Genomic DNA, 18519 nt, shown 5'->3' on the forward strand with positions numbered 1-18519 from the left:
CCGTGTGATTCCCTCGTTAAGTGCACCTGCGTGAAAAGTTTTAGCTCCTGCAGAACGTGAAATGAGCTAAAACTTTTCACGCAGGTGCGCTTAACGAGGGTAACTTGGAAAACATATTGGAACGCGGCCCCGAGGACTAGCGCTTGACACCTGTGACCTTTGACCATGATATTTCCCTAATAAAGTGGCCTGTTATTAGGTACACTTGAAAATGGCGGTGTACCTAATGGAGTGTCCGTGTGATTCCCTCGTTAATTGCACCTGCGTGAAAAGTTTTAGCTCCTGCAGAACGTGAAATGAGCTAAAACTTTTCACGCAGGTGCGCTTAACGAGGGTCACTTGGAAAACATATTGGAACGTGGCCCCGAGGACTAGAGCTTGACACCTGTGACCTTTGACCATGATATTTCCCTAATAAAATGGCCTGTTATTAGGTACACTTGAAAATGGCGGTGTACCTAATGGAGTGTCCGTGTGATTCCCTCGTTAAGTGCACCTGCGTGAAAAGTTTTAGCTCCTGCAGAACGTGAAATGAGCTAAAACTTTTCACGCAGGTGCGCTTAACGAGGGTCACTTGGAAAACATGTTGGAACGCGGCCCCGAGGACTAGAGCTTGACACCTGTGACCTTTGACCATGATATTCCCTAATAAAGTGGCCTGTTATTAGGTACACTTGAAAATGGCTGTGTACCTAATGGAGTGTCCAAGTGACGTCACAGATCAAACAGCCAATCAGGAGGTGGGGGTGAGGGCGAGTGTGGCACTTTTCACTTTCACTTAAGCTTTTGCCCTATTGAAGTGGCCTGTGATTAGGTACACCTCATGGACACTACAATAGGTACACTACACGAGGTAAAAAAAAAAAAAAAAGAATAAACAAAGTAGGAAGTGTAGCGAACGATTCGGTGAACAATTCTTTTGAACAAATATTTTGAGTGAACCGATTCGAAAGATTCAGTTCACTTAAAACTGGAATGCACATTACTAGTAAAAATCAGTGCAGACGGCCGTGGACTGCCAGGTCTAGATAGCCGACTGGTTAGTCATAAGGGCTTTTGCTCGGTAAGTACATGGTTCGATCCCAAGTATGAGAGAAGAAATCATGGGTGCTTATATTGTGCAATTAGCCCTTTATTTATTTATTTATTTTTTTACCCCGTGTAGTGTATCTATTGAAGTGTCCATGAGGTGTACCTACACATATAAAGCAGTTAACCAAATGTCTGATTTTTATGTTTTAATTGGCGAATATAAAAACAAGGAATAAAACACCAGACAAGTTTTAACATAAATATTTATTTAAAAAAAATAATAATAAAAGTAAATTTCAAACCAGCAATGCAATGTGAAATTGCAGTAGATATATTGGATAACAATATTTAGGCATATATATGCATACACGTTATTTAAAAACTACGATAGGTGTTAGAAAATCAAGATTACCCAAAGAGAAGCATAATCTCCCCGCTGTTGCATAACGGCGCATCCCTTCATGCAATAAAGTTAGCCGTTAGCTTGGAGAAAACTTGTATAAAAGAAGTGCTGTTTCAGTGAGTGGTTCTTCCTTTCCTTGGCAAATCGTAAATCTACATTCTGGTTTACATAGTTCACACCAGGAGACGCAACATGTTCACAGACGGATCCGTTGATGCCCGGGAAGGCAGTTCACCCATTGACTCGTTCGCGAACGGGAAAGTCAGGATTCCTTCCCTCACAGATGCGTTCTCGCGATGAACTGGAAATGCAAATCACTGACTCGTTTACTCACATCCGTTCAGTTGGTGAACGGGAAATGCAATTCACGATTCATTCGTGGACAGGAAGTTACGTCATTTTCTTCTTCGTTTTGTTTTACGGCGAGGTGGCACCAGCTTCAATGCGCATTACCGACACCTACTGGTTGAAGTCATATGAAATGAAAAAAGGACGAATCACTTTAGGAAGTGATTCGTTCACTCTCGTTCACACGATTAGTTCGTTTGAACGAATCGTTCACTCACGAGCCAACACTATTTTGCAGAGGAGGCACGGAGCATGCATTCGCCAGTGTGATGTGGCAAACCTAGCCATGAAAAGAAGAAAACAAGTGGGACTACAGATATGACGTGTGCGACTTTCCAAGACTGCTGAAGCTAAATTTCTTGGCTCTGTCTGCAAAGTCTGTGAACGTGTTCTTGCTGACTGCATTCGCGTCATCGCTTGATTAACGTCTGACGTCAAAGCGTCAGCCGGACCAATGTTTACATCCTACAGTGGTGTGTTTTTAACTGGATCCGCGAACAAGAGGCTGGCTATTGAAGAGACCACAAGCTGAAAAGCTCCATCAGCGGCCCATTAAGGTCCGTATGGCCTAACATAGTTTGTAAGCAGTTGAATGGACGTTTTCTTTGCGTCTCCATTGTTTCTCCCCTCCCCCTACTGGCGAAGACGACGACGTTGGTTTGTTTTGGCCCTCTCGTATGAACGCAGTTATGCTGAATGATTCACTTATGGCAATCTTGATTGTAAACAACCAGTTCGCGTGAAATTTGCAGTTAAAGTGGTGCATAAGTGAGGACAAAAAAATGGAAGCTCGCGTGGACGTATGCATTGTGATTTTTACACGTCTTTCTAGCAATCAACCTGAAAGCTCCTTGAATGGATCGACGATTTACTGATCTAATGGAAGAGCTTTGCAGGGAATTAGATCCCCTAGTAGCCTACTGACTTTATGTGATACCGCGAGACGATTTGGTCACAGCGCCGCGCCGTGGCCCCCCTTTTCCATTCCACCGATTTTTCATTTAAATAATCGACGCTAGATTTTATACACACGGATGGCGGTGTCGCACTTCGCGTCTGCATCCATATGCGCAACCAAACGGTTCTATTCACATTCCTTTTTGTGTTTTATGGCTTTGCGATCAGCCTGTGCACCCTTTGATCTTTTGGTCCTGTTTGGTCCGGAGCGCTGCTGTTGTTTTTAACACCGCTCGGTAGCACAAAGGCTTGCATTCATTCACACCTACCCGCACTTGCGTTATGCTGCCAAAAGCAGAATTTCAACCTCAAGAGGATCCGAAACCTCTAATAAACGTGTCGAATGAATGTTAGGTAAGAACATGGCGGGGGAGAGTCAGTTCGTGGAGCCCAGATTTCAAAGCTAACATGGTGAAGCTGCTATGAGCTGTTTGTTATGTTGCATGCAAATGAAATAAGTTGCCATCAGAAGTGAAGTCCAAGTGCTAATGCTTTTAAAAACCGATGCAAGATGTTTATCTTTTCTGTAAGCACCTCTGTAAAAACCTTCAAATCTAATTCCTAGATTCCTACATTGGACTCACTGCATGTGTTTCGTCACCTTTTAGGCATCATGGGTGGAGCTGTGAGTGCCGGCGAGGACAATGATGACTTGATTGACAATCTGAAAGAGGCCTACTACATCCGCTCAGACTTGGTGGAGCGGGCTTTTCGTGCCGTTGACCGCGCCGACTATTACCTCGATGAGTACAGGGAGAACGCCTACAAGGTGAGCAAAGTTGAATCTCTGCAAAAGCAAGCAAACAAAAATCAAGTGTAGTAAACATGAGAGTAGAGGAGAAAGTACTGTGGTCTGACATCAATGGCCCTTAAAAAGAAGTCAGCAGAAAAATTGAGTAAAGGAGAGTCCATTCGGAAGACTATCGTACTATGTAAGTTACTAATTAGAATTAAGTGTTTACGTTTTGTGACCAGGGCCCCCGACTGCTAGGTTGACATATTTGTAGTTACAAGAAAGTTGACTTGCTTCATTTTTGTTGAAATTTAGGATTTGGCTTGGCGGCATGGGAACATTCACCTGTCAGCTCCATGTATCTACTCTGAGGTGATGGAGGCTTTGGACCTCCACCCTCGCGTCTCTTTCCTAAATCTTGGCAGTGGGACGGGCTATCTCAGTACTATGGTGGGCCTCATACTGGGTAGGTGATTGACTAGATTTGCCACATCTGAATGAAGCTGCATCCGTTATTGTTGTGTGAATTAGGCAGCATTTTAGAAAGAAGCAACAACCTGGAGCCTGGAATTCTAAATGTTTGTTTCATGAACAATATGAGCTATGTGCAACATTTTTGTAGAAAAATAAACTCTCTTTACACAATATTTCCGATATACAAACGGTCTTGCCATGGATGAGAGAATGTATCCATTTTTGCTTCTTTAAAAAACAAAAGTCATTACTGGCACAGTTTATACAGTACATATTGTGTGTGAATTGTCCCAGGACCATTTGGAGTGAATCATGGGATTGAGTTGCATGCTGATGTCATCGAGTACGCCTACCAGAAGCTTGATTCCTTCATCAAAACCAGTGACAGTTTTGACAAGTGAGTATCAAACTAGTTTTATGACACTGTCTAGACTTTAAACACTGCAAATCAATTGCCATGATTGTGAATCTGAATAGCAGGAAGCTTTGGCTAAAAGGTTGCTATTTACCCTTGCTTTGCCTCCAAACAGATTTGAGTTCTGCGAGCCATCTTTTGTGGTGGGCAACTGTCTGGAGATCTCTCCGGAGAGCCGTCAGTACGACAGAGTTTACTGTGGGGCCGGGGTGCAGAAGGATCACGAGAAATATGTGAAGAACCTAATTAAGGTTGGCGGGATCCTGGTCATGCCGCTTGAGGAAAAGGTTAGTGTGTGGATGTTGACCTTATGAACATAGACCACCGTCATGTGTGTGAATATACATCGGCCCACACACATATGATGAATTCCTTCTTTTTGCAGCTGACCAAGATCACCCGCACAGGACCAAACAGCTGGGAGACCAAAAAGATCATTTCTGTGTCCTTTGCTCCTCTCATTCAGCCCAAACACAACGTGAATGGCAAACCCAAGACTGTCCCACTGCGTAAGTCACGTGATCTGGTTATCAATAGAACGTGGCAATGTACAATTTCAATCGGCCTCACTAGTTGTTTCTCATGTCACTTTTATAAATAATTTCCTTCACAACCAGCTCCTAATGTCAGCAATAACACCAGATTTTGGGGGCCTAACAAAATAATTTGATTTAAATCAACTGAAGTGCTTATAGATTCAGGAAACAGTGTTGTTTTTTAAATTAACAATGAAAAAAACAAAAATTATAAGGTTTGCTCAGTAACAGTAACACTTAACTTGACCGTCTCCTTTTATACTCGTTTCAATTTTGCAGCAAAGTACGAGGTACGGACATTACAGGAGCTCGCTCGTTTCTGCATCCGCCATACGCTGCGAGCGACCAGTGACGCAGGAGAATGCCAATCCCGCACCCGCGGCTCCTCCTTTAGCGTGGGTAGGGGTCTGGCCGTGGCCGGGCTCCACAAATACGGCCCTCGCTTCAAACGCCGCCGCGTGCACCGGCGTCGCTGCAACGCCCTCGTCCTGGCCACCCGCCAGGTGGTCGGCAGCGCTATGAGCCCTGCGTCTTTGGACAGTAACAATAACCAGGGAGGGAGAGCGGAGGACGAGGAGGCGGGCCGGAGGGAGGTCAGGCGAGAGACCAGGGGGTGCAGGAGGGCAGCTCGAGGCTTGATGGAAGAAGAGGAGATGGTGGAGGAAGAGGTTGAAGAGGAGCAGGAGGAAGAGGAGGAGGAGGAGAGGGAGACCGGAGAGCTTCTCCGAGTTCAGCCTGCTGTCAACGTGTTGCGAGAGAGGATCCTCAGCCTTCCGCTGCCTGAGCCTTTGAAGAGGTTCCTCTTGTACTACAGAAACAAGTGAGCAACCAGGCAGCAGAGACTTGAAGACAACCCCCCCCACCTACCCCCCCTGCAGACAGCAGGACAGCATGCCTGACATCTAGCCCTCGCTAATGGTAGACCAGGGGTCACCAACTGTCATAATAATCATCAATGAGGATTTGAATATCAACTCGCCACACTATTTCTATGAATCATTTCTGCAGCATTCCTAGGAAGTCGTAATGTCCCATCACTGGTGAGCCAGTTGTACAAGAGGCCCCCGGGCTACCTTGGTGCTTGGGGGCTGCCCGGTTTTCGTGGGCAACATGTTGGTGATCCCTGGTGTAGACTCTATTCAACAGTCCCATCTTGTTTGATCGATGTGCAGTTTTGATTTGCTGCTGAATGTACATGATCATTTTTGTATAATGCACCAGGAATGGTGTGAATAAATGGGTTGTTGGTTTTTGTAAATTGAGCTGTATTATTGACTGCTGTAATAAAGTGGATTCGACTAAAGTAAATAGTTCCATTATTGGGGGTCAGCAACAACTGTTCTGGAAATAAATTCTTTAAACACAGCTCAAATAAAAATGTCCGTCATTATGACGCGATACGGTTAGCAAACGTATTTAATGTCAAACACAAAGTGCGCAAAGGCTCAAATATGCAAAATTACATTTGGGCACATGGTTAGGGTTGAGGGATTTGAAAAGTAAGTGGATTCTGTTGTTTTTTTACCGTGGTACCGAATCAGTATCGAGAACCGTGGAAAATCACCAGGTATTGGTACCAACTACTGAAATTCAGGTATCGTGACAACCTTGCAAAGAAGTCAAAAGCTGACAAAACTCATTCCAGTTTTCGATTGATACTCATTTTTTATAAGCTGACTAAATCTGACATTTGTGAGAGTTCTACGCAATACGAGTATCATAAAAACATTTGATTAGTATTGTGTTCGCTATTCATTTTTAAGACTCATTTTGACTCATTGTGAACAATACAAAACAATGTCATCAGGTAACTTTTGTATACAGTATTAGTAAAGTGACAAGTGAAGACTTGCAGCAAGCTAACCTGGAAAAATGATTACATCCTCTTCACATTTATACATCAACTAGACGACAATCGATTACAGTTTCACCTCTGACTCTTGACCTGTTGGAATGTCTGGAGGAATATGAAAGAGGGAAATGCTTAACTTAGCAAACAGGGAACAGCAGTCTCCACAATGTTTTGCTTCTGTCAAGCATAAACAGAATAATAACTCAAACTTAGCTCAATAGTGTTTGTTTTAGCCTTAAAATATGTAACATGATGAATGCTAGTATTTATATTTAGCAAAAACAATTTTATGAACATGCTTCAAACAGCGTTATAACCTCAGACAGGTTAATTGAATATTTATCTCATTACAATGGCACTTGTCAGTGGGTGAGACAAGTGTCAATTTTGTGTCGGAAAATTCTACAAAAAGTATTTGAACACAAAGTCCATGTTGACGCGCATCACAGCTTGCTGACCAATTAGTGTGTCCACTGTAAAAAGTGCATTTTTCATCACGGAGTACATATTGGTCATTTGGAACAATATTGAGCTGGGAAGCTTTCAGTTGCAATATCTATTGTACGCCCCTCTTTGCTTTCACTTTGACGTTCATCACTTGCATAGAGACCACCTTCGTGCCAACCAGGATGGCTGACCCAAGTGGGCTCTTTCAGCTGGACGTCACCCATAGCGCATGACTAACTGCGTGGAACACAACTGGCCTCACCTCGATTCATTATTCTGTGGAATGTGCCGAGCAAGGGATATTTGAACTCTTAGGACAAATTGCCATTTGGTTTCTTTACCTTAAGAACTTTAAAGTTGTTCAGTAGACTGTTGCACACCGTGGCCACGAGTCCTTGTGTTGTGATGAACGTTCTTTAAATATACTCAAAGATTAAAAAGCATCTGATAGTAGCAAATAGTGGTTACAATTCATTTTTTCCCTACAAAGCAGCATTAATGTTTATACTTTCTTGTGTCTTTTGCAGATTTCACCATAGTGTTGCCTTGGGCAGGATAAAAAGCATTCTCCTTTGAGCTGCACAGCAGAGGTTGATAGCAGGGCGCAGCTTTCACTTGGGCACCAGCCCACGGGATTGTGGATAAATTGGAGAGGGTGGATTGTGAACATTGAATGAAGAAGTCCAAGTGTTTGATTGCTTGCCTGTTCTTGGTCGACTGAATGACAAGAAAGCAATTTAATCAATGAAACCTCAACATGAAGACATTTGAATGAATGAAGTGTTGTTTGTTTGTGCAACTTACGCCGATTTTGGTTTCCTGAGACTTCCACTGGCACTGGCGGGAGGTGCAAAGCTGCTATTAAATCCAGAGGCATCAACCTGAAGATCGGCCTCATTCTTCAACGCGTCTTCCAGAGCCGCCGCTACCTTTGGGGCGATAACTGGCCGCTGATAATCTTTGGTGGTCCGCGATGGCATTTCCATGCCCAACAGAAGGATGTTCTCAGCCTGGTGGATGTGACAAAAACAAACCGGGAACATGTCTTGTGCCAACTATGACACAATTTGAGAAATCTGCGCAAAAGTAATTTTTTGTTGGGTTACATTTCTGTATTGTGGATTCTAACGAAGCTCGTCCCCAAATATACGCGCGTTTTTAAGCAAATGTTCTCATTTAACTGAACAACTTACTTTATATCTCACGTCAGGGCTATCCTTCATGGCCATCCGAGCATGGTTACTGAGAGGCCTTCGGAAACCAATAGCGGACTGCGGCCTGCCCATCATCTGATGTTCACTGCAAACAAACAAACATACAATGAGACTAAACAAATATTCCCTTGTACATAATTACATTTTCTTTATTCAAGTGGACAGGCTGTTAATGTGTGCATGGTATCTAATGCGATAACTCACTCCTCAATATGTGTGATGGGCCTCATCTTCCAGTATTCATCCTCGTCGTCGAAGAAAGCCCTGTTGACTATTTTGTTCTTCTCTTCGAATGGAATGAAATTCTCAATGATCAGATGCCTACAACGCAAAGAATTACACAAAGACAATGAGAAAGTAGAAGTTGCATGGGTAAGTGCAGACTTCATACTTGAGTTTAAGGTCTCTGGTGAGCTCATTCTGGGTCTGTTCCAGCTCCTGGCGCTCATTGATGTGCGCTTCCTGGATGTCGTGGATTTCTGCCTTCACTGCCTGCAGTTTGGCAAACAACTGGAGAGAAAAACAAAGAAGCCGAGAAAGGTTGACCTGAATCATTCTTGGAGTCAAAGCTGCAGTGGCTACCTTTTTCAGTTTCTTGGTTTTAATGTCGACTTCCTGTTGCAAAGAACTGTACGTCTCCTTCAGCTCCAGAGTTTCCTCGTCTCGACACTCCATTTGTTGTTGCATCTCTCGCTCTTTCCGTTTCTAGAAACAGAAGAAAATGAACCGACCCAGACAGAAGCTTATTCCAGATTCCACATTTTCAATTTAGCATAAAAAAGACGATGCAGACGTCATGCAACAGGATGACGTTGCATGCTTAAGCTTCTATCGAGACCTCACATGGTCGTTGATGGATAAAGTCAAATTTATTGTTCTTACTTGTTCAGCAATTTCCTGTCTTTTCAGCTCCAGCATCTTCTGCTGCTCATTGGTATGATCTACAATGTTCTTCCCTCCAACTAAAAGTTTACTTTCCATGGCCTGGAAGGAGTAAAAAAGGGGGAAAAAAATTATGAAATCAACCGCAACGCCTCATTACACCAGAGAATGGTTTGAATGAGTCCATGTTCGCTTACCCGAACTTTGGCTGACAACATGTCTCCTGCTTCCTGCTCTTTCTTAAGGTCTTCCATTTTCTTCTGCTTCTCCTTCAGGAGTTGAGCTTTCTCTTCAGCCACCAGGCTGTGATCCTCCATGATGGCTTTCCTCTCCCTCTCCAGCTTCTCCTGCTGCTCCCGCCAATAATCAATTTTGTTGTCGTCCACTTCGTCATCCTCTTCGCTGGCTTCTTCGTGACCGTCGCCACTGCTACAATCGCCCCTCCTCTTATGCCTCCTCTTGTTTTTCTTTCCTGTACGCCTCTCGAGTTGCGCCTTCAGTTTTGCAATCTCCTCTTGAAACTTTCTGAGCAAAGCATCTTTGGGGTCCTCATTGACACGGGGCTTATTCTTGATGTTCTTTGCCCTGTTTGAGTAGCGTAGCGTGGTTAAAGTCTCTTCCACGTTGTAAGATGCCGGGCCAATGTTGGCGACCATGACAGTGCGAGCGTTGCCTCCAAGAGAGTCCTGCAAAAGTCGGGTGAGTTTAGAATCTCTGTAAGGGATGTGGCTGCTCCTCCCGTCCACCAGAGCCGATATGACATTCCCTAAAGCAGAAAGTGACAGGTTGATTTTTGTAGCTTCTTTCAGCCGCTCCCCCTGAGCCCCGGTCTTGGTCTGCCTTTCACTACCGGCTAGATCCACCAGATTGAGTTTGCCAACTCGGATGTGGTTCTCCCCATCCGGCCCCAGTTCACTGCATTCTACAGTGATGACAAAGATGGCGTGAGAACGGGAGCTGTGTTCGTTCATGTTGGTCGAGCCCACTGAGCGATTCTGATTGCCCACGTTCATGACATTTTCAATTTCCCGCACACTCTTGGTGACAAATGATGACAGGTCCTTAACATAAACGCCAGTGTCCGGCCTCTCTCTCAACTCCAAACGTCGAGCTTGGTCCTTGGAGAGTAAATCTCTGATCTCCTCTTGATAGATCTCCAGATATGATGCTCGCACCAGATACTGCTGATTCTGAGATCTTGAAATGTGAGTGAAGATGTGGTCAAATGAGTTGGGGATAACTCCTCTCCTTTCTGGGTCATTTCTTACACCCTCCATGGTGTATGTTTTCCCTGTGCCTGTTTGCCCATAAGCAAAGATGGTTCCGTTAAATCCTTGGAGAACGGAATCCACAAGGGGCCTAAAGGTTTCATCATATAAATCTAGTTGCTTTGAATTGCAATCATAGACTGAATCAAATGTGAAAACTTTGGGCAGTTCACCAGCAGAAGCTTCCCTGGGGTTCCGGACAATAATTTGACCAAATCTGACATCAACAGACACCACACACTCATATGTGGCTGCCAGTTCTTTCTCATTCATGGGGCGACAACGGACCACTACTTTCACTGACTCCGAACTCTTGCTTTTGGACATGATGTGGACCAGAGGATTACACACTCAGTTTGATACACAGTTCCTTCTGTTTTTCAAGCAAGGTGTCAGGGAAATCCTACCAACAGAATCATCGACATCAGAACCTGTTGGCACAAACAACAACAGATGTTAATGACGGCCAATGTGTTGACATGGTAGCCAGCAATAAACATTGTCATTAAAAGGGTATATTTTGGTTGTGGTTCAGTTTCAACCGATTGCAATGGAAAGCCAAAGTGCTGCAAAACCACAGCAATGTCGCAAGCAATGACTGCGATAAATCTGGTGACAGCAGCATTTAAACAAAGCACTGATAGTTAGGGTTGGGTGGGGTATAAATTACGGGCATCTTCATAAAATAAGATCAATAAACGGTAACAACTTGCTAGCGTCATTGATCCGTAAATGTTGATTCTACTAGCACGGCATGCAATTGGATCGTACTGTACGGCATCATATTAAAGTTAGTAACAATCCCGTAACTTGCCGGATCGACGAACAGACGCAAGCTAAAATTAACTACAGCCCCACCATGAGACGACAAAATCGACCAAGCAGCAGCAAACACACAGGTAACCTAGGCTACAAGTCTTATCGCAGCTTTTTCCTTGCTGCAGAACCGAATAATCGGATACATTCACCATATCACCAAACGAATAAGAAACATTTAAGGCGTTTAGAACCTCTGCATCGGATACATACCCTTCCCTAAGTTATTTAACAAAAAAAGTTACGTTAAAAAAAAAAAATGCAGCTTCGTTCCTTAGCTAATCCGATACTGTTAGCCACTGGCTCATTGCCACAATGGTCCGCGTCTGAGTTGCCACATCCGACTGCCACATCCCCCAACTGAGTGAACATGAAAGGCAGTTTACACAGTTAAAAGTGACGGTCTACATTTAAAAAGAATTAAATATACTCCATGCACCTGATTATCTTAAAATACATTCTTATTTCTGGTAGTTTGTGAATGCTGACAACGATTCTTTAAAAGCATCTTTTTTTTGTTGTCTGGCAACCGTGGCTCGGCATATGACTATCAGATGGTTTGTCTATAACAGGCAAACCATAACATAAGCAACGCGAACAAACCTAAAATTTGACTAGTAATACGCGTATTTAGTGAACAACAGGCTGTATAGTCCATTTTAGAGGTAAATTATATATGAATGGCGAATTTAAATTGCAAAAGCAAATCTAAATTGATACTGAATATGACAAATATTAGTTATATAGTGTATTGCTGTAAAATACCTACATTACTCAGATAGACTCGCGTTTATTTTCCCGGAAAATGACGTGCAGTAGACGCATTCCTCAAGAGATTAAGGAAAAGCAATCAATGGCAGAGCCACGGCTCTACAGTTTGTACTTTTCCTTCCTTGCTTTCTTCCATCCATCCATCCATCCATCCATCCATCCATCCATCCTTTTTTTATTGTTCAAAACAAACTAGTGTGTAGGAGCTGCTCTAAGTTGAATCACAATTACATTACTATGAACTAGAACTACTACAACTACTACTACTACTAAATTGATGAAATGACAATAAGAAAAGTGGCAAGCAGAAGCTTATCATTGAAAGAGACTACACGTAGTCTCCTTATAGAACTATAGTTCCTGTTAGTTGTGTTGATGCTGAAATATTAGTGTTCCAATTACTTGTTGGGGGTAATAAAATAAAAACTTTATTCAAACGGGCACCTACTTTATCCCCACAAGAAAAAAACCATCTATCTAGCTTATCTATCGTTCCTGAAGTTAGGGATTCAAACCGGAAGTGATAAGTGAATCAGCTTTTTAAAATGTACATTTCGCTGTAACTAAGAGTCGAACCCCCCGTCGGTGTTGCTATAGTAACAAGTAACAACGCTGATGTCCTGACGTTTTTTTAGAAAGAAAGCCGAACGTCAGAAACGCCCGCGATAACATTTGACACGGTTGACTGGTTTCGTCAAATGAATGGCCAAATACCTATGGGGTCACGTGATAGATTGCGGACAACGTAAACCTTGTTGGGAAGGTTTATTGCCGGTGACTTTTAAAAATTCGTGCGAATAATAAACAATGACACGCAAATATAGACTAAAAGCAGTACAAGTTTACCTACACGTTCAGGTAAGTTTCAAATTTTGTGTTAGCCAAATTATTTATTAGTGCGTTGTAAAGCTCAACGCAAGATAGTGTGCATGCATCGTTTGTGTGTGTATGTACCGTGTGACCCATCTACTGAAAAAATCTCTCATAAAATGTTAATTATAGGCCTTAAATTTTCCAAAGTGTACTCTGGGAGCAATAGAAAAAGTCCAAGTAATTGGTCCCAAGTGGTAAAACCATAGAGTAAGTTTTATATGTTGAGGTCGCTTGGAATTGCTCCATTTAACACCATGAAGTTTATGGTTAAAAAAGGCAAAATATAGAATTTGGACAAAATGTATGATATGATACACCGACTCAGTGAGCAATTTGTTGATTGTAGTGACACCAAGACCATCTTTGCTGTTTTATTATTATTATTATTATTATTATTATTATTATTATTATTATTATTATATAAGCTTGACTGTTGCTAATAACAGTTTTTACATATGACAAGTTTTCTTTGTTTCTTCAGCAGGTTCTGATCTGTGCTTTCGGCTGGTGAGATTTCACTAGCAGGGCATATGATACAGCTTGCTAACCTGCACGTGTTGACCATCCCCTCCGTTCAAAATGTCCACTAACTCGGAGTCTATAAAAGTAGTGGTGCGTTGTCGTCCTATGAATGAGAAAGAACGGGCGGCCACGTTTGACAGTGTGGTCTCAGTTGATGTCAAATTGAGACAAATTATTGTCAAGAACCCGAGAGACTCTTCATCTTGCAAGTCCTCAAAAGTCTTTACGTTTGATTCGGTCTACAACTGGAAGTCAAAGCAAATCGAACTCTACAATGAGAGCTTTCGGCCGCTTGTGGATTCCGTTCTCCAAGGATTTAATGGAACCATCTTTGCTTATGGACAAACCGGCACAGGGAAAACATACACCATGGAAGGTACAAGAAATGATCCAGAAAGGAGAGGAGTTATCCCCAACTCATTTGACCACATCTTCACTCACATTTCAAGATCTCAGAATCAGCAGTACCTGGTGCGAGCATCATATCTGGAGATTTATCAAGAAGAGATCAGAGATTTACTTTCCAAGGACCAATCGCGGCAACTTGAGCTGAGAGAGAGGCCGGACATGGGTGTTTATGTGAAAAATCTGTCCTCCTTTGTCACCAGGAGTAAAGAGGAGATTGAAAATATTATGAACGTGGGCAATCAGAATCGCTCAGTGGGCTCGACCAACATGAACGAATACAGCTCCCGTTCTCACGCCATCTTTGTCATCACTGTAGAATGCAGTGAACTGGGGCCGGATGGGGAGAACCACATCCGAGTTGGCAAACTCAATCTGGTGGATCTAGCCGGTAGTGAAAGGCAGACCAAGACCGGGGCTCAGGGGGAGCGGCTGAAAGAAGCTACGAAAATCAACCTGTCACTTTCTGCCTTAGGGAATGTCATATCGGCTCTGGTGGACGGTAAGAGCAGCCACATCCCTTACAGAGATTCTAAACTCACCCGACTTTTGCAGGACTCTCTTGGAGGCAACGCTCGCACTGTCATGGTCGCCAACATTGGCCCGGCATCTTACAACGTGGAAGAGACTTTAACCACACTGCACTACTCCAGCAGAGCAAAGAACATCAAGAACACACCGTGCATCAATGAGGACCCCAAAGATGCCCAGCTCAGGAAATTTCAGGAGGAGATTGTAAGACTGAAGGCACAACTGGCGATGCGTATTGGAAGGAAAAGCAGGAGGAGAAAGAGGAGGGCTGGTGAGGATCTGGAAGGGCAGAATGCAGATGACGACGACGAAGACGACAATGAGGACAACAAAAGGGATTATTGGCTGGAGCAGCAGGAAATGCTGGAGAGAGAGAGAAACGCCATCATGGAGGATCACAGCCTGGTGGCAGAGGAGAAAGTTCAACTACTTCAAGAGAAGGAGAAGAAAATGGCTGACCTGAAAAGGGAGCAGAAGGAGGGAGAGCTTCTGGCAACCAAAATTAAGGTAATATTCACAGATCACCTGTTTTCTGAGTTTGGTCATGTGACCTTCACAACTTGAGCCGTGATTGGTCGTTACCTGGGTGAGCTCACGTGATGTCAATTTCAGTTGACAGAATGTGACAAAATGACCGCCCCCTGAGATTGATTCCACAAAATCAACATTCATCAGAATGCCACGTTTCTTTCACTTGAATGAAATCTAATGTAGTCAAGAGTGTATTTGATGCCAGTTATAAATGTAATATGTACCCAAATTAGTAATTTGTCACAAAAGTAAAGGACACCTGTTTTTTGCCTTGCAGACAATGGAGAGTAAACTACTTGTTGGGGGGAAGAACATTGTGGATCATACAAACGAGCAGCAGAGGATGCTGGAGTTGAAAAGACAAGAAATTGATGAACAGGTACGTATGACTACCTCACTAGTTAAAAATTCAATTCTTCCTACCTTGCATCTTCTCAGTCCAGACGTTTTCGGTCGACGTGTACAGGAGCATCTCCTTTTATCAACAGAAACAACCCCTTTGTTTTTCTAGAAATCGAGAGAGCGAGAGATGCGTCAGCAGGTGGAAAGTCGAGACGAGGAGAATCTGGAGCTAAAGGAGACCTACACTTCTCTTCAGCAGGAAGTTGACATAAAAACCAAGAAAGTGAAAAAGGTATATTAAGTTACTATATGGTTCTACTTTCTTGTTTGTGAAATCTGTGCAATTGAGGAGTCCTGCGTTTGATCCTGCCCTTCAGTTGTTTGCCAAACTGGAGGCTGTGAAGGCAGAAATCCATGACATCCAGGAGGCACACATCAGTGCGCGCCAGCAGCTAGAACAGACCCAAAATGAACTTACCAGGGACCTAAAACTCAAGTATGTTCGTCCTCATGCATACTTGGACTCGTGACGTTGCATGATGCTGAAGTCTTTTTTTCCTCATGGTCCATATTTGATTGTTTTCTTCTTTTAGGTCTCAGATGATTGATAATTTTATTCCACCAGAAGACAAGAAGAAAATAATCACCAGAGCTTATTTTGACGAAGAGGATGAATACTGGAAGATGAAGCCCATCACACGCATTGAGCAGTAAGTCCCATGATGCAATACACAGTCTTCACTTTATCAACTGTTTAGCTTATAGCTACACATTTGTGCTCAGTGATCCTCGGATGATGAACAGGCCTCAGTCTGCCATTGGATTCAGAAGACCTCTGAGTCACCATGCCCGCATGGTCATGATGCTCAGCCTTGATATGAGATACAAAGTAACTGTACTTTACACCCCTCTTTCAATCCTTATATTTTTTCAACACGACTCAAACAAAATTCTCCCTCATGTACCTGCTTTGGCTTTTGTCACATTGTCAGGCTGAAAACATCCTCTTGCTCGAAATGGATCTCCCGTCTCGAACCACCAAAAACTACCAGCAGCCAGTAATCGCCCCAAAGGTGGTGGCAGCTTTGAAGGATGCTCTGAAGGATGAGGAGGATCTGGAGGTGGATGCATCGGGGTTTGATGGTAGCCTTTCACCTGTCGCCAGTACAAGTGGAAGCATCAGGAAACCAAAGTCTGGGTAGGTCAAAGAAACACACTCTCGTTAATTATAATAGTTAATTCATTTCACTCTTTCGCATGACTTTCATCCTTTAGTCGACCAAGATCAAGCAAGCAGTCGGGCACTCGCACGGCTTCTTGCAGCCCTCACAGTCTTACATCTCCAATTTACCCACAATCCCGTGGGCTGGTTCCCAAGTGAAGGTGCAATCCGCCATCAACGTTTATTTTATTTATTGCTCAAGTATGAGCCAGCAGAGACCGAATTCAAATGTTAAGCGTGCTTTTCGTAAGCATGAATAATGTAACACACGCACAAAATATGTGATCGCATGTTTTCATGAAACACTTTTTATCCACTTGCTCAAGATTTTAATTTCTTAAATTGTGAAAAAAATGTGTGATTTTTAAATCAGAGTTTTTATTGGTTTATTGAATTTACATTGTTTATTATTAATTTATTTCACCATGTACTGCTTGCTATTGTTTTTTGGTGTTCAAGTCAACTCAACATGATTTGGACTTTGTATTTCTGTTCATGGTTTGATTTCATCCTTTTGCCAGATTGTTTTTTTCCTCGCCACAAGGGGGCAGAGTTGTGTCACGTAGAAATTCAAGTTTCAAAAGTCTGGTCTGACATCGCCATCTCGTGTTCATTCATTTATTTGAGACTACTGTCGAGAATAAGCACGCAAGAGAAGATTTAGAGCTGCAAACCACAAGCTCTATATACTTAAACGACAATGTAATGCTTTGCAAGATAGACAAATTTGTAACAAAATTTCATTTGAATTTGTCTTGCTTTGTTCTGATTCTCTGCACGTCAGCGTCAATACATCAATACGGCCTGTTACGAAATCGGTGGAAAGGATTTATAACGTCTGCGGATTGTGGTTGAGAATTCGTCACCACTTTATAGCCATTTTATCTTTGAGAATGAATCACTTCAACGTGTGCAACCTCTAACTAATCAGAACCAATTTGTGTACAAAGCACTCCAAAACGATTTTATGTGACTTTGCCATCATTTGTGTCCTTCGTCAGACTGGATGTTTTATGCGCAATATTGTCTCCCTTAAGAAGGGACGTCTCTGAGGATGCAAAAGGAATTTTGGGTGTTGCTCTCTGTGTTTTAAAAACATGTCTCTGAGTCAATAAAAGAGGGTGTTTGTGGATACTTTTTTTCTCCCTCCCGTATTTAAGAAGTTGGAATGAAAGTACCGCGCTGATTTATTGTGTTGTATTTCTTTTGTGACTGTCAGAACGCCTTGAAGCACACCAAACGTGAACCAGCGAAGGAGAGATTAGAAAGAAAATCATAGACTAAGGTTGAGGTTATACGAATATCTCCAAGCAACTTGGTCCTGTGATTACGACTTAGTTTATGCGGTTTTATGTCAAAACCGCTTTTATTTATCCTCAATTAGTCATTTTGGATTGGGAAAGGGTAAAACGTTTTAATTCGAGGTTTGATTCATCAACAACCAATTATTATCAATTTAATCAACTATTTTATTATTGAGTAATTGTTTCTAGCCATTGTTTACTTTAAAGTTGTCAAGATCCTCTGATTTCAGATTGTTGCAGTCCTTCATGAAAGCAGACTGCTTATCATTTGTGTTTAATCAAAATAAGACATTTGTGAACATGTGTTTTGACTTTGGAAAATAACGACAGAGCCAATAATGGAATCAAAAGTTGGTGAGCACATCGGTCAGTGATATTGCTAAATTGTAGTTTAGTTTTTTTTTTAAACCAAACAATTGCTAATAAACAGTCTTTGATGTGAAAACACGTTATCCCAATATACGATATACACAATTGATGTAAAAATAGTCAAGTATAGTTTTAAGTATACTGTTTACATCAACGCATATTTTCTTATTTCATTTCCCCCCATATGAAACCAAACCTAATGCATAAATCCATTTCAACAAAGCAGAGGGGTCATTTTCAGTAGGAAATGATTAATAAGAAAACATAACAGG

General features: G+C 42.5%; 3 protein-coding genes across 5 annotated transcripts; 2 read left to right on the plus strand and 1 right to left on the minus strand.

The window, feature by feature from the left end:
- The first annotated feature begins 1996 nt into the window (after window positions 1-1996).
- LOC119136922 (protein-L-isoaspartate O-methyltransferase domain-containing protein 2) lies at window positions 1997-5835 on the plus strand. 2 transcript variants are annotated; one of them, XM_037275787.1, is made up of 7 exons: window positions 1997-2340; window positions 3349-3509; window positions 3789-3939; window positions 4242-4344; window positions 4478-4649; window positions 4748-4871; window positions 5178-5835. In XM_037275787.1, the coding sequence occupies exons 2-7, from the start codon at window positions 3354-3356 to the stop codon at window positions 5720-5722; spliced, it is 1251 nt and encodes a 416-aa protein (XP_037131682.1). In that variant the 5' UTR covers window positions 1997-2340; window positions 3349-3353; the 3' UTR covers window positions 5723-5835. The 2 variants fall into 2 exon arrangements, with proteins under 2 accessions (XP_037131682.1, XP_037131674.1); XM_037275779.1 differs by lacking the exon at window positions 1997-2340 and adding an exon at window positions 2767-3094.
- A 312-nt stretch (window positions 5836-6147) lies between these two features.
- Window positions 6148-12169, minus strand: LOC119136911 (kinesin-like protein KIF3B). 2 transcript variants are annotated; one of them, XM_037275767.1, is made up of 9 exons: window positions 12147-12169; window positions 9491-10992; window positions 9294-9395; window positions 8994-9116; window positions 8803-8921; window positions 8616-8732; window positions 8391-8496; window positions 8002-8207; window positions 6148-7914 (listed from the first exon to the last, which is right to left on the minus strand). In XM_037275767.1, exons 2-9 carry the CDS (start codon window positions 10886-10888, stop codon window positions 7809-7811), a joined length of 2277 nt encoding a protein of 758 aa, XP_037131662.1. In that variant the 5' UTR covers window positions 10889-10992; window positions 12147-12169; the 3' UTR covers window positions 6148-7808. The 2 variants fall into 2 exon arrangements, with proteins under 2 accessions (XP_037131662.1, XP_037131653.1); XM_037275758.1 differs by lacking the exon at window positions 12147-12169 and adding an exon at window positions 11591-11715.
- A 1339-nt stretch (window positions 12170-13508) lies between these two features.
- LOC119118971 (kinesin-like protein KIF3B) lies at window positions 13509-17680 on the plus strand. Its single transcript, XM_037245637.1, has 8 exons — window positions 13509-14986; window positions 15288-15389; window positions 15522-15644; window positions 15730-15848; window positions 15946-16062; window positions 16136-16241; window positions 16345-16550; window positions 16628-17680. The coding sequence occupies exons 1-8, from the start codon at window positions 13601-13603 to the stop codon at window positions 16731-16733; spliced, it is 2265 nt and encodes a 754-aa protein (XP_037101532.1). The 5' UTR covers window positions 13509-13600; the 3' UTR covers window positions 16734-17680.
- Window positions 17681-18519: the final 839 nt, after the last annotated feature.

The sequence above is a fragment of the Syngnathus acus genome, chromosome 2 (genome assembly GCF_901709675.1).
Source record: "Syngnathus acus chromosome 2, fSynAcu1.2, whole genome shotgun sequence".
Lineage (NCBI taxonomy): Eukaryota > Metazoa > Chordata > Actinopteri > Syngnathiformes > Syngnathidae > Syngnathus > Syngnathus acus.

Bases quoted from the DNA above. Each gene is read 5' to 3' on its own strand.
- LOC119136922 (XM_037275779.1), top strand. The intron at 3,940-4,241 runs GTAGGTGATTGA...GAATTGTCCCAG, and splicing joins TATGGTGGGCCTCATACTGG to GACCATTTGGAGTGAATCAT. The intron at 4,872-5,177 runs GTAAGTCACGTG...TCAATTTTGCAG, and splicing joins ACCCAAGACTGTCCCACTGC to CAAAGTACGAGGTACGGACA.
- LOC119118971 (XM_037245637.1), top strand. From the start codon at position 13,601: ATGTCCACTAACTCGGAGTCTATAAAAGTAGTGGTGCGTTGTCGTCCT. The intron at 15,390-15,521 runs GTACGTATGACT...TTGTTTTTCTAG, and splicing joins GACAAGAAATTGATGAACAG to AAATCGAGAGAGCGAGAGAT. The intron at 15,645-15,729 runs GTATATTAAGTT...CCTGCCCTTCAG, and splicing joins AAACCAAGAAAGTGAAAAAG to TTGTTTGCCAAACTGGAGGC.
- LOC119136911 (XM_037275767.1), bottom strand. From the start codon at position 10,888: ATGTCCAAAAGCAAGAGTTCGGAGTCAGTGAAAGTAGTGGTCCGTTGT. The intron at 8,922-8,993 runs GTAGCCACTGCA...TTTTCTCTCCAG, and splicing joins AAACCAAGAAACTGAAAAAG to TTGTTTGCCAAACTGCAGGC. The intron at 7,915-8,001 runs GTAAGTTGCACA...CTTGTCATTCAG, and splicing joins CTCAGGAAACCAAAATCGGC to TCGACCAAGAACAGGCAAGC.